At 34.3% G+C, this 15399-nt stretch overlaps 1 protein-coding gene and 1 non-coding gene across 8 annotated transcripts in view; both read left to right on the top strand.

The window, feature by feature from the left end:
• Positions 1–15399, top strand: part of Osbpl9 (oxysterol binding protein like 9) — a 144819-nt gene that overhangs the window by 50774 nt on the left and 78646 nt on the right. For all 7 annotated transcript variants that reach the window (XM_047549378.1, XM_047549369.1, XM_047549388.1 and 4 more), the window contains exon 4: positions 13770–13846. In XM_047549378.1, the coding sequence (XP_047405334.1) occupies positions 13770–13846 (77 nt within the window). The remainder of the gene's footprint in view (positions 1–13769; positions 13847–15399) is intronic.
• On the top strand, positions 3176–3282 carry LOC124968313 (U6 spliceosomal RNA). Its single transcript, XR_007105669.1, has one exon. It is a non-coding gene; the product is annotated as a U6 spliceosomal RNA (small nuclear RNA).

Below are 15399 nucleotides of genomic sequence, written 5' to 3'. Positions count from 1 at the left end.
GATTAAACTCGAAGTAAAATTTCTGGCAGCCTGTCAGTTCCCAGATTGTTTTTTCTCTTGTATTCCCTGTGATATGGAGCAGTACTTCCATTCCTCCTCAAAGTTAATCAATTTGAACACTTCTCTTTCCCTACATTTACTTTCTCTACAGTCCCTTTATATCTGATGAGCCACACTATCCATGTATGTTTTCTGTATTCCCTAAGTCAATTACATGACCCAGGTCTTTATCACTTCTGACCTTCATACTTTCTGTATCTTTTAAATTTCCTTCTTTCCCTTTTACTGGTCTCTGTTTTATTTTTCCTTAAGTAAAATTCTGCTTTTTCCCCTAAAGTTCAAGGATAGTGACCTTCTAAAATCAAGCCTTCACTAAAATCTGGAGTTAGTTATAAACTGAAATTATTAGTATGTACTTACATATCAGTATGCCAAGGATTTTCATTGACTAGGAATGATTTGACTTAGAAGCATGTGATTATAGAATAAATTAAAAAGAACTCATTAATCTACATTTGGTTTTTGTTATCTTCTTTAACTGAATCAATGTTCAGTTGTACAATAAAATGCTGGCTTTGTCCTGGAGACTCACAGTATTGACTCCGATAGTCAAAGCAGAAGTTGTGGGGGAGAAACTCTTTTGTAAATATTTGTATGTGTTTTATTTGACAGTTTTAGAGACTTCAGCTAAAACTATTAATAAATCTTTACAGGAGCCAATTATGGAAACCTTAGTAGGATATTAAACAAAAATAATTTCTTAGGAAATCAAATCTATTTTTAGACTCCAAATGTATAAATGGAACTCTGCATTGACTAATGAAATCAATAGATCATCATTTCTTATTCAAATATTTATTGGTAGGTGCCTGACATGATTCTAGGGACTTGGGATGCAACAATAAACAGAATAAAGATCCTCCTGTCTTTATGGAGCTTGCATTCCAGTGTCAGGAGACAGACAATGAATATAAACATGGGTAAATATATCATTTAGAAGGGATAAGTACAATGAAAAAAAAAAGTAGGGCAGATTAATGGGAAGTGGTTATGCTAGGTTAGGAACCAGACTTTAGTATATGCTGGTCAGAAAATTTCACAGAGAAGGTATCATTTGTGAAGGTGACAAATTATCATCTGTCCTGCAGTTAGGAGTACCAGTTATCTCCTAAGAAAATGTTAGGCTTTGAGAATTAAGAAAATATGGATCAGATTTCATCCTAGACCTTAGGCAGAACACTGCTGAGTAGGGGAAGGGGGGAAAAATCAAAATAAATTAGCATTTTGGTGTTATAGATACTTCAATAGAAGCATGTTCATGGTATAATAAGGCACACAGCCCTTTTCTTTTTCTAATCTGATCTCACCTCTGTTCTTAACTATGATAAGCAGTTTATTTAAACCCTGACTTTTTTTTTTTTTTTTTTTTTTTTTTTTTTTTTTTTAATATCAGGCATTGAACTCAGGGGCACTTCCCCACATCCCTAATCCTATTTTGTATTTTATTTAGAGACAGGGCCTCACTGAGTTCCTTAGTGCCTTGCTAAGTTGCTGAGGCTGGCTTTGAACTCAAGTTCCTCCTGCCTTAGCCTCCCAAGCCGCAGGGAATACAAGCGTGCACCACTGCGCCCAGCTTAAACGATGACTCTTAAGCCTTCTGTATATCATATCTTGGCTTAGATTGCTTTATACTTGATCATATAAATTATCATTCTCTTTGTACACCAGTATATCACCTTTAAAAAAACTAGCTTCTAATTACTCAACATTGTCCAAACTTGTTCCGAATTATAGTCAATTGCACTTTTAACCACCTAATTATGTAAGTGGAGTGTTAGCACCCATCCAGCTATCCTTTGTGTACCTTCTACAAATAATTAATGAACAAGGTAATATAAAATGTGCAACACTTTGCTAGGCACTAGAAATGTAGCAATAAATAAACTGACAAAATTCTGCATCTAATATCTTACAATCTAGTGGAGGAGGCAATCAAGTAGAATGTTACACATACAAATGTATATGTAGTTCTAAAACTTGTTCAAAGTCTGAGTATCCTGTATACTTTTAAACATTGTATCAGAACTCCAAAGAGCTTCTGTTTATGTATATCTATTAATGTTTACAAGTTCAGAAATTAAAACAGGGATTTTAAACATATTATTTATTTAAAAATACCAGTAACAACCTATGACAAAAAATACCATTTCCCTACTCCCCTCTCCAAGGTAATGAGAAGAGTGACATGTTAAATTTTTTTCTGTTCTCTTTAATGTCAGGCTTAATAGAAAATAGCTGGATTCTCATATCTGCTTCTAATTTAATCTGTTATGTTTTGTTTTGATTGAAGTACATGAAAATATAGCCTGATATGGTATATAGTTAGAAAAGGAAGGAATGCTTTACTAACCTCTTAAGAGAATTGTGAATGTTCTTCTTTGGTACTTCATCAAAACTCAAGTGATAGATTTTTCAAGGTTAATTGTAGTGTAGAAGCTAAAACTATACTAATGAGATTGATATATGAAAATACTGTTATATTCAAATCCTTTGGTTTAGCAATTTGAACAGACCATTCACCCTCTATATGCATTGATCATTTTGAAATACTGTTTCACTGAGTCTTTTTTTTTTTTTTTTTTTGGTACTGGGAATTGAACCCAGGGTGCTTAACCATTGAGCCACACCCCCAGCCCTTTTACATTTTATTAGAGACAGGGTCCTCACTGAGTTACTAAGGTTGCTGAGACTGGCTTTGAAGTTGTGATCCTCCTGCCTCAACCTCCTGAGCTGCTGGGATTATAGACATGACCATGTTACCCGATTGGAAACACTGTTTCACTGAGTTATACAGATCTGACATAAACATTTGACACATTTTGTTTTATGACATAAAAAAGCCACATTTGTTGATATTGCTTCAAACTTTCAGGTCATGGTGGGTGATAAATACATGTTTTCCAAATTTCCATTGTTTATTTAAAAGCTTGAATTTTATAATTGGCAGTAAACATTGTCAGTACTCATAGATTTAGCTTTTATTATTTACACAGAGCTGTGCTCAGGTATTTCATCTGAGGAAACAACTTGAGCAAAAGCTGGGAATTGTGATTCATTGGAGCAGTAAGTACAGTGTAACTGAAACGTCATGGTTCATTTAAAGTATGCTGGGAAAGTGCTTACTTGGGCAGCACATACACTGAAATTGAAATGAGACAGAGAAGATTAGCATAGCCCCTGCGAAAGGATAACATACAAATTTGTGAAGCATTTCATATAGATATATTTTTAAAAGAGTATATTGGGAATTATGACTGGATATGTATTATTATTATTATTATTATTATTATTATTATTTTAAATATTTTTTAGTTGTCAATGGACCTTTATTTTTATTTATATGCACTGCTGAGAATAGAACCCAGCGTGTCATGCATGCTAGGCAAGCACTCTACCACTGAGCTACAACCCCAGCCCTGGAAATGTTTTATTATTGCTGATCTAGAGCTACAACAATTGCTCAAATTTGTTCCTGAGGCTTAAGATAATGCCTGGTACCTGGCGCGTGTATTTATAATATATTATCTGAGTAATAGAATATTTGAATTCAAGAAAGGAAAGGGAAAATTCTCTTATCATGAGCAGCTCGTGGAGAAGGTGACTTTCACTGTAGCCAAGAAGACTGAGTGCAATTCTAATAAGCCAAGATACTAGAGACTGTTTGTATGGACCACTAAGCAATATTCTACCTGGAAAGTGATTGTACTTCCAGAAGACTGTAAGTTACTTGAGATCATGGATTGTTTATCCTTGTTTGTATCCCAAACATAGAATCTCATGCATTTGAGGGCTCAGTAGTTATTTCAGCAGTACCTCAGCAGTTAATCTTGTAAACATGTTTTTTTTTTTTTTTTTTTTTTTTTTTTATGTATGTCCTTTTGCAGTAGTTGGGAAAAAGAGGCCTTCCTGATTATAGAGGTTAATTCTTTTTACTTCAAATGCAGAACAGGCAAATAACCACTTCCTTTCCCAAATAGGCAGTAATTTATTCATAATTGTTGCATGTCTTGAAGGAAAAGGAAATATGACTTAAGGAGGACAGATTCCTAAGTAGTGTTTCAGCAACAGTAAGGTATAGGAGTTCAAATCTATTTCTTGTCGTTTGGCTTATATGAATTACATAGGAAGAAAGAAATTTTAAAAATTCAGCTTCTTACTTACTCAGACTTATATAATTTAGAAAATGTGACTAGATAAGTAATAAAAGAGTTAATATTTAAAATCCTGAAAATGCAAATATTTTACCTACTGGGCAAATAGTAATTTTTCTCTGTCAATCTTATATTGTTGCCATATAAACCAGGCATTACTGGAAATTAGGAATTATATAATCTTTTCCCTAATAATTTTCTCTACTAATTGTTTATTGGATTGGTAGAACCTGTTTTCTCTTAAGGCACTGTGGTTAAATATTGTACAGATTATCTCATTTAAACTTCACAACAACCTTATAAGGTATATGTATTAATATTATTCCCATAGGATTATAGTTGAGAAAATTAAAGTTCAGAAAGTTTAAGTAATTTGCCCAAGGTCAGGGTAAACAAGAACAAAGCTAGCAAACCTTCTTGACCTTTACACTATACAGCTTAAGATATACTGAAAAACTGTAGTTTGTGAGGCATTGGGATGGCTTACTGTTGGGGGCTTCTCTGCCACATCCTGCATGGATGAGAAAAGAGTTAACTGCCAGAGGATGATGTTGACTGTTTATCAATCCTTTGCCCAAAAACTTACCTGCTCAATAAACACACAAGAGCCAATACTCTTTTTAAATGATAGGGGGCGTGATGGATCTGGCCATACTAACTCTGGCCTCTACAACAACAACATGAGTAGCCCAGCTCTTTTATTATAGACATACAGGTAAAGGGGCAAGACCAGGAAGAGCTTCTTATGTGATGGACAGTATAGGGTAGAGTTAGGGGAGCCATTCTCTAAGGGAACCAGACAGGGAACTGTCTGATTCTGCTAGATAAGGATGACTTCCCACAGCTTACAGTAGTGTTTTCCAAACTGTATTGCAGTCCATTGGTAGATTGTGAATTCTGTTTAATGAACCCAAATCAACATTTTTTTTTTTAAAGAAAACATCAACACAATTTAATTGAATTATGATTGCTTTGTAATCTTTAAACATCAAAGCCACTACATATAAAAGAATACTTTTTAAGTGGCAGTATAAAGCCTTAAAGCCAAGTTCACTTGAAGATAAGTACAAATATTTTATTTTATTTTTATTTATTTATTTATTTGATTTTTTAAATTGTAAACAAATGGGGTACAACTTGTTTCTCTGGTTGTACATGAAGTAGAGGCGTACCATTTGTGTAATCATACATTTACATAGGGTAATGATGTTTGATTCATTCTATTATTTTTCCTTCCCCCTACCCTCCCACCTCTTTTTCCTCTATGTAGTCCTTCCTTCCTCCATTCTTGCCTCCCTCCCACCCCCCATTATGTGTCATCATCTGCTTACTAGCGAGATCTGAATCAGTGTTTTTTAAAAAGTGAGCATCAGTGTGTATGGCATGTTATGAGAGCAAGCATTGTTTTGTGAAACTAATATTCTGGTTTTATTTATGTATGTACACGTATGTGTGTATATGTATATGTGAACTGGGTCACAGTCAAAATTTGAAACCTCTGCCTGAGAACATGCAAAACAAGCTGAAAAGTGTAATAAAGAGGAGTGGTAGATTATAATAAGAGGGAAGGAGATTTAACTTACATATTTGTGTAAAATAAAATAATGTTGTCAGTCCTTAAAAGTTGTTTTAACTAATTCATTAAGTCAGTCCCTTAAACAAGAATTCACTCAGAAATATTATTGCTTTAATTTTACTGCTAGAGAGCTGCCTGTGCTTGGTGGTTTATAAATTGTATATTTTTATTTCTTGTTTGATCAGATAGTTTTTTATGACTGAATAAAAACCAGGTATCTTATTGGTGCTTCGTTTGCACAAAGGTATTTTTCCTATTAGATCCAGTAGGTTTGAAGTTTGTTTACTGATATATAAGAGAAGGGGAGAAGATGAGTTAAATCAGAGTAATAACAATCTTGAATTTTTTGCTGGTAGGGATGATTTAATCCAGGTCTCCAATTTTAAAGTGCAAAAATAAATATTTAGATGCTGTAAGAGTCTTTCTGAGACCAACCATAGAAAAATGTAGCAAAGCATTGGCTGTGTCTTTTGATGCTTAGTCCTAGTCTCATATGGTAATTTGTCATGTTTCTGTTATTCTGGGATACCTGCCCTCCTCTCTGCTCCTGAAATTCCCACTCCCATCTTTGCCTCTAATTCCTACTCATCTTTACACTTCAGCTCCAGTCTCCTTGCCTCAAAAGCCTATCTCGACTTTACCTCCATAAATACATATCCCTTGGGTTGGGATATAATTAGGGATTTTGTATTCCACTGAGGTTTTTCCTATCCCAAAGTTATGAAGATAGTCTCCTGTTTTGCCTTATGGAAACTTTATTGCTTTCTCTTTCAAATTTAAGAATTCAGGATTGGCTTGGATTTGACTTTTATGTATATAGTGTAAGACAAATCATATTGTCTCAATACCATTTATTGAATGATTATTCCTTATTGTACTTCAGCACCACATTTGTTACAAACCAAGGGTCCATATGTATGTAATGGATCTATTTTTGGACTCTCTTTTGTTTCATTGGTTTATATCCATCCTTGCTCAATACTACTTTTTCTTAACTATTGCTTTATGGATTTTATATTTGGTAGAATAAACCCTCTAAGAAAACCTCTCTTGTCAAGGAAAGTTTTGCTATTCTATATGCTTTGCATTTTTATAAAAGTTTTAGAAACAACTTGACAAATTCCATAAAATGCCTTTGAATTTTATTTGACATTGCATTTAATCTATAGAAATTGAGTGAATTAAATTTGAATATCAATATAGTATTGAAGCTTGTGCTTCATGAATGTGATCTTTTCATTTGTTTAGGTCTTTGTTTTGTCTTAATGATTGGTTCAATCTTTAAAAGTTGTATTGAAAAATCTCAGGTTTACTGTCCAAAGAACCTATTTCTGAATGCTTTATCATTATTTCCTGCAAACAAGGGAATTTTTCATGTATGCTCAATACAGCCACTAACATTGGAAGCGTTAGCATGAGGAAATTAATACTGACACATTAATACCATCTAATCTTTAAACTCCATTCACGTTTCGCCAATTGTTCTAATACTGTCCTTTATAAGCAAAAGGATCTAATTTAGAATCACATGTTACATTTAGTTGTCTTGTCTCCAGTTAATTTCAGCCTGGAGCAGTTTCTCAGTCTGTCCTTGAATTTCATGTAAACCTTCACACTTTTTTCTCTTCCTTTCTTTTCTTGTGTGTGCGTTGGGGGTGGTGGGGAGGGGAAGGGGTGGTATTAGGGATGGAACCCAGGAATGTTTTTACCTCTGAGCTACATCTCTGGTCCTTTTTATTTTGAGACAGGGAGGATCTTGCTAAATTGCCCCAGCAGGCTTTAAACTTGTGATCCTCCTGGGTTTACAGGTATGTGAGCCACCTGCCTGGCAAAAACCTTGACACTTTTGAAGATTATAGGCCAGTTATTTTGTCCCCAATTGTTTTTTTTTTTCTCTCCCTGATGCTTCTTCATAATTATTATTTTAAAAAAGATTTTTTAGTTGTAGATGCACACGATTCCTTTATTTTATTTATTCATTTTATGTGGAGCTCAGAATCGCATCTAGTGCCTCACATTTGCTAGGCAAGCGCTGTACCAGTGAGCCACAACCCCAGCCCTTTCTTCACAATTATATTCAGATCACACATCTTTGTAAAGGTCACAAAAATGTTACTGTGTTTTTATCATAGGGTTTCAGTTTATCCTGTTGGTGATTTATGATGATGTTCTGATTACTTGATTAAGGTGGTAGCTGCCAGACTTTTCTTAGAAAGTTTTATTTTTCCCTACTTCATTAATATTTTGTGGGGAGATATTTTTAAGTTGTGTAATACTACATTCTTATCAAGCTTTCATTTATGTATTTGATAGCAACTCCTGGTTTTCCATTTTACTCAGTAGATTCTGATTTGCTACTATTATTTATTTATTTTTTGCTGCAGTTATTTACCTTTATTTTAAATCTGAAAACTGTAAAACATAGTATTTATACAAATACCTAAGGACTGTTCAAATGGACATAGCATCTTCATACAAACCGTTTGAAAGAAGATCAAGTTTAAGAAAGAATCTAGTCTTATAGGAATAACATGGATGAAACAATCCTTTAAATAAGTGCATTCTTATCTGAAGTAGATTTGGTTTTGATGCTCAGTTGTCTTCAGTTTGACCAGTAGTATCCCACGTAAACTGATATCACTGTCTTTTGACATGTTCCTAACATAAATCTTTAAGTATTTCTGAACTTTCTGGCACCAAAAGATATTCCAGGCTTTGTACCATCTCTGTTCTAATTTTGGAATCAAACCACTTTTCTAAGAAACTCTGATTCCTTTTAGTAGGGAATATTTAGAAATAAAAACCTGATTCTAAGTGTCACAACTCCCAACGCTCTGAGAGCTAGAAATATGAATGTTATTTCCATATGTTTGAGTATGCATGTGTACATCCACGCTCATATTTATTTCTACATATATGCTGAAAACCACGAAGTTGTACTGATACTTCCAATTCTAGTCTAATGCCAGGGAAGTCATTCTGATTTTCCTCCCTTACCATATTTGTAACTCCATTTTTCCTTGTTACTTATATTTATTTGACCAGTCCTTCTGTGTGTAATTTATAATCATCTGCTTCCATTTGGAATGCCACCCTTACTCTACTCAGCCTTGGCAACCTGTGTTAGGCTGACCTTGCTCCCCACAATTGGATACCTCCTTCACTTTTCTTGGGCTCTGACTTCCCATGTTGGACTTAGCATTTGTGTAGAGTCCCCTTTCATCTTGCTTTGGGCTCTGATGCTTCGTGCTTGATCTTCCCTTTGCCTGAGGTATGCTTTCTCTTCACCCTACTCAGACACTGACATCCTGAACTAGACCTTGGACCCATTTGGTACAATGCTTTTAACTAAGTTATATAGATCCTTTGAATTTTCTAACTCCCCCTGTTTCAAGATTCAGCCTAGGGTACCACAAAATCTTATAGTTGTGACAGTTCCTTTATTTTTTCTTGTCTTTTATGACCTTGTCATGTTGGATGAGTATTGGTCAAGTATTTTTAGAATGTTTCTCATTTTGGGTTTATCAGATATTTTCTTATGATGAGATTGAGATGATGTATTTTTGGCAAGAATACTACAGAAATGGTATTTTCTTCTCAGTGACTTGTATTGGGAGAGAGTATGTAATGTTAACCAGTCATATCACTGGTAATACTGACTTTATGTTTTGGGGATAATGGTTTGTTTTTGATTTTTGTGGTGCCGAGGATTGAAACCTGGACCTTATGCATGCTAGGCAAGCGCTGTACCACTAAACTATACCCTCATTCTGGTGATGTTAACTTTGATGATTTGATTAAGGTGGTGTCTGTCAGATTTCTCCATTGTAAAATTACTACTTTTTCCTTTGTATTCGGTAAATACCTGAAAAAAAATACTTGGAACTATGCTAATTTCATCTAACTTTTCACCTGTAACTTTTGCCACTGATTTTACTCATTAGATCTTGCTGCAGTAAATATTACAGTGATGTGGTCTAGTGGTGAATTTTTTTTATTCTAATTCTTTCTCCCATATTAATTGAGATTCTCTGAAGGAAAGGATATCTCTTCTCCCCATTTCTTGTTGTAGTTTGTTTGTTTTTGCGGTGCTGGGGATTGAACCCAGGGCCTTATGCTTGTGAGGCAAGTACTCTACCAACTGAGTTATAACTCCAGCCTTCCCATTTCTTTATCAGCTATTTTTAAAAAATATTTTTTAGTTGTCAATGGACCTTATTTTACTTATTATATATGGTGCTGAGAATCAAACCCAGTACATCACACATGCTAGGCAAGTGCTCTACCATTAAGCTACAACGCTAGCCCTATTCAGTTATTTTTTAATATGAGTATTGGCCTCATAGGTATTTGCTATATTCTTTGGATTATATATATATATATAGTTCAATACTATCTGGATTTATTTATTTATTATTTTTCTTACTTAAAAATTTTTTTTTGGGGGGGGCACTGGGAATTGAACCTAGGATCACTTTACAACTGGGTTATAGTCCCAGTCCTTTTTATTTTTGATTTGAGATAGGGACTCACTGAGTTGCTGAGGTTGACTTCAAATTTGGCGATCCTCTTGCTTAACTCTCCCAAATCACTGGAATTACAGGTGTGTACTACCACATCCAGCCTTGCTCCAATTCTTAGCTTCCAATAGCTAGTCAAAATACTTTTTTTTTAAATTATGTCTCTGTCATTTTGGGCTGCTACATAACACATTACCATAGGTTGCATAGCTTTAAATAGTAAACATTTATTTCTTTCAGTTCTGGAGGCTGGGAAGTTTGAGATCAGGGTGCCAGTGTGCTCAGGTTCTGGTGAAGGCCCTCTTCCAAGTTGTAGATAATCAATTTCCCCTTGTGTCCATGTTGTGGCAAGAGTGAGAGCTCTCTGGGGTCCTTGATCCCCTCATGACCTGAACACCCCCCAAAGTCCCCACCTACTAGTACCATCACATTGAGGGTTAGGCTTTTATTATATGAATTTTAGTGGTGGGGGAACACAAACTTTCAGTTCCTAACACTTAGATTTAATCTTTTCTTCCTCACACCTTTCAGAGTGGTTGTCTATTCATTTGTAATATCTTTAGGTTAATTTTTAAAGTTGATTTGTTACTTTTTGCATTCTATTCTTCATCTCCTCTTGCTATCCTGGTTGGTTTTAATTAATTAATTTATGGGAGAGTATGTGAAACCTTACTGATTCTTACTGCACATAAAGATATATTTAGAATAGTGTTTCTGCTTCATTACCCTGCTATCCTATTCCTATTATCTCTTATTTTCTGTTCTTTCTTGTCTGTGACTTGTATGTAGCCAATTTCTTTTCTTTGCTTTTCTCTTGTGTAGTGTAGTCTTCTTCCCCCCTTTACCCCCTCCCCCTCCCTCCCCCTGCCTCTGTCTTTGTCTTTTTCTTCGTCCACGTCTTCTTCCTCTACTGGGGATTGAACCCAGGAGCTTTACCACTGAGCCACGTCCCCAGCTCTGTTTATTTTTAATTTTGAAACAGGGCCTCACTAAGTTGCTTAAGACCTCACTAAATTACTGAGACTGACCTTGAACTTGAATCTTCCTGACTCGCTTTTCATTTGCCAGGATTATAGGCATGCCCTACCACATCTAGCCCAGTTTCTTTCATTTTTGGTTTACTCTTGTATTTCTTTATAGAAACAAGCAGACACATGTATTTTCTTTGGTATCCTTATTTTTATACTAAATGTGTACACTTTGCTTTTTTCATTTAGTATTATATCTGGAAATAACTTCAATTTTTCTAATGAAATCTTCCCTATACTTTTTATACCTGTGTAATACTCCAAAGTTTATTAAACGCATACTTGTGTGTGTAGAGTATATTTAGTATTTCATAATTACAAAAAAATGTGACAGTGAATAACCTGTCTGGGGTTTCTAGGGCTTCTGAAATCTGTGGCTTAATGTTTTTTATATATTTTGGAAAATTCTCAGCCAAGTTGTACTTTTGTTCCCTCCATTCTTTTCACTACTTGTGGTATTCCAGTCACATGCATGTTACGTTATCTCACCCTCTGTATTGCTTACCTTTTCTTCTGTTTCCTGTCCCTTTGATTCACTATCTATTGTTTCAGTGAGTTTCTGCAATCTCTCTTCCAGTTCTCTATCTCTTGAATTGTATTTGATGTTAAAATAATCCATTGTCTTAATTTTGATCATTGTATTTTAAATTTAGGACTTACATTTGGTTATTTTAAAGATCTAAATGAAAATAAGAAAACATTTTTGTCAGTTTTAAAATTATCTGGCGCTTCTGTTGATCTTTTTGATCCTATGTCTTTTGATTCTCACTTTGTGTATCTAGAAGTGTTTCCATTATGTATTCTTCGTTGTATTTTCTTATGTGCTAGACATTATATTTGAAAAATTGTGTATAGAAATATAATTCATCTAAGATGAGATCCTATGGAAAATATTTTAATTTGCTTTTGCTAACTAGCTGCCTGGAGTCACTAACAATCTGGGGGCCATTTTAGGCTATTTCAGGTATCAAGATTTTTCTGGTTCCCCCAATGACCATGCATCTGTTTTAATTTGCTTTATCCTTAATTTCAAAACAAAGCCATTGAGGATCCTAATCAAAACATTGGCCATTTACCAGAATTCCTGCTGTAGATGGGCCCTGGCCTCCAACTTTCAGTTTGAAAAGACTTCTTTTTAAAAATAGACTATTTTGGAACAGTTCTGGGTTGAGCAGAAAGTATAGTTCTCACATACTCCCTGCCCACACACAATGACAAGCCTTTTAAGAGCATTGTCCAATCCAATGATCTTTTCATGGAATTTTTCATGTCATCAGGTGAAAAGTGGCCCAGTCTTATCTTCTAGATGTCTGTCCTTTCCCAGATCTTAGCCTGATAATTCTTTACTACCTTGTTGGTTTCTGATGCCTTCAGTTTTTTTTTTTTTTTTTTTGCCTTTTCATTTAAATCAAATTTATTTTTGACTGACACATAAAACAAAAATTTTGCGTATTAGTGAACTAAAGAGATGTTTTAAAATTTTTTTAGTTGTTGATGGACCTTTATTTTATTCATTTATTTTTATGTGGTGCTAAAAATCAAACCCAGTGCTTCACACATGTGAGGCAAGCGCTCTACCACTGAGCCACAACCCCAGCCCTAAAAAGATGTTTTGATACATGTGTACATTACATCATGTTTAAATCAGATTAAGCATATCTAAGTTCTCAAGCATTTATCATTTCTTTATAGTAAAAATTTTTAAAATTACTTTCTCTACCTTTTCAAAATGTAAAGTATATTATTTTTACCCATAAGTCACCCTGGTGTGCAATAACACACCAGGTTCTTGCTCCTGTCTTAGTATAACTTAATACCCATTGATTAACCTTTTCCCAACCCTCCCACTCCCCTATTTTTCCCAACCACTGGTAACCCCCATTTTACTCTGAACTTCAATGAGATTATCTTTTTCAGATTTCATTTGTGAGGGAGGAGATCATGTGGTACTTGTCTTCTGTTCCTGATTTATTTAACTTAACATAATGATCTCCAGTTTCATCTGTGTTGTTACAAGTGACAGGATTTCAGGATTTCATTCTTTTTAATGACTGAGTAGTATTCCATTGTGCATATGAACCACATTTAAAAAATCCATGAACTGATGTTCATGGGAATCAGTTTTATTTTTCATTTTAATTATCAGTCTAGTTTTTATAGTTGTTCTCAGTGGGAAGGTTGGCCTGAGCTATGTAACCTATTATTTTAAACAAAGTTTTCTCTTTGTTATAATTCGTTACAAGTAGACTGCATTTCTGCCTAGATAATAGATCTATTAGATATTATAAACTTAGATAAGACAGATCAAGGTAACACTATTAAGGGAGTAGCACATCTAAACACCTCTATTAGAATTATGGTCTTAAAGTTTGCTTTTAAATGTGGAAATACAGTATAGAAATTAAACTTTTAATTTTATTATCTCTTATTCTAGCTCGTGATGCTGATGAGCGAGAGAAGTGGATCCATGCTTTAGAAGAAACAATTCTTCGACATACTCTCCAGCTTCAAGTAAGAGTCTTTACCTGACTTCTGGATAGTTCATTAGTTTCTGTGTGATGTGTGTGTGTGTGTGTGTGTGTGTGTTTGGGTTTTCTGTTTTTGGTTGTTTTTTTTTTAATAACTCTGATACGATATAATGAGAACTTCTATCTTCTGAGTTGCTTATTCTTGCCTTTTTATGGTGTTATCATCTATTGTAAAGTTACAGTCCTTTATTTTCTTCTACTTTCTGTAGGATAAAGTATTGATTTTTGCTTAGAAAGAAGACAGTATAAGGCAATGTTAAAAGTGAAATGCTATGTTAAAAATTGCTAGTCATTATTTTTTTCATTTACTGTATTTTAATTGTCTTTTTTCTTTCCCTCATTTTTTATTGGTACTTTATAGTTGTACATAATGACGAAATTTGTTGGTACATGTACATGTACACAATGTAACAATATAATTTGGCAAATTAATTTTTTTACTTAGTATCAATAGTTGTTATTGATATAATCAAATTACAGAATTATGCATGATAATAGGTAAATGCTGAGAAGTTGATCTCATTTTCTTATTAATAGGATTTGGCTATTACCACATGCATCAGTATGGCAGTGCTAACTGGGATAAAAGTGGAAAGAAAAAAAAAACTGAAACCAAATGGTTCAAAGAAAAAAAAGAAGCCAATTTAGTTGAGGTTAATTTGAAGTAGGCCTTTAAACAAGTTGTGAGGACTCAGATTCCCCATCTCCATTTCTAGATTCCATTTCTTCTGTTTTGACTTCACTTTCAGATAGGCTTTCCCTTTGTGGTGTTAAGATGGTTGCAGATATTTCAGTTCACATCATAGGAACTCTTGAGTCCATTGGGGGGCTCTTGTTCTTTCTGGAGCTCAATAAGGTTAATGGGTGTAGTTCTGATCACATTAGCTTCAGTCATGTGTCTAATCCTAATCAATCACAATTTCACAATCATATGTTCCACCTTGAAGCTGGGATGTTAGGGACTTCACCAGAAACATATTGATAATGGGGTCTAGAAGATGTGTCCACACTGCCCCATCCCAGAGAGTAAAAATAAGGGGAAGAAAGATGCTGGGTAACAAAAACAAAGGTCTTTTCTACCATATAGAAAATATTGTCTATGTTTATTCTACAATGAAAGAGCTTATATTTATGGCATATAAAGGATTTTGATTTAGAGGATCGAGTTGTAGAAAACTGCTTTGTAACTTTTCTCTCTACTTACCTTTGTCATACACCAGAATTAACTTCATTATATAAGGTGTATAGGGCCTTCCAGGTTGTACAAGATGGTGAAGTCCCCGTCACTTGAAAGTATTCAAGTAGAAACTTAAACATTATTTGAGGACTCCGTTATTAAGGGACAATAAGAAATGAATATGGAGTTGAAGTAGTTAAGTTACTTTGTGAGTTAAGCTTTGTAAAAGCAGTTTCACAGTCTCCATAGACTTTTTTTCTTAATTAGGGAGTTTCGTAAATAATACAGCATCATTTCAGCAAATTTGTGATCCAGTAAGAATATAAGTGTTTAACAGTAATATTAGACTGAATGTGGCA

Source organism: Sciurus carolinensis, chromosome 1 (assembly GCF_902686445.1).
Source record: "Sciurus carolinensis chromosome 1, mSciCar1.2, whole genome shotgun sequence".
NCBI classification, from domain to species: Eukaryota; Metazoa; Chordata; class Mammalia; order Rodentia; family Sciuridae; genus Sciurus; species Sciurus carolinensis.
The sequence above is the reverse complement of the archived record's forward strand: the minus strand, read 5'-3'. Positions and strand labels throughout refer to the sequence as shown.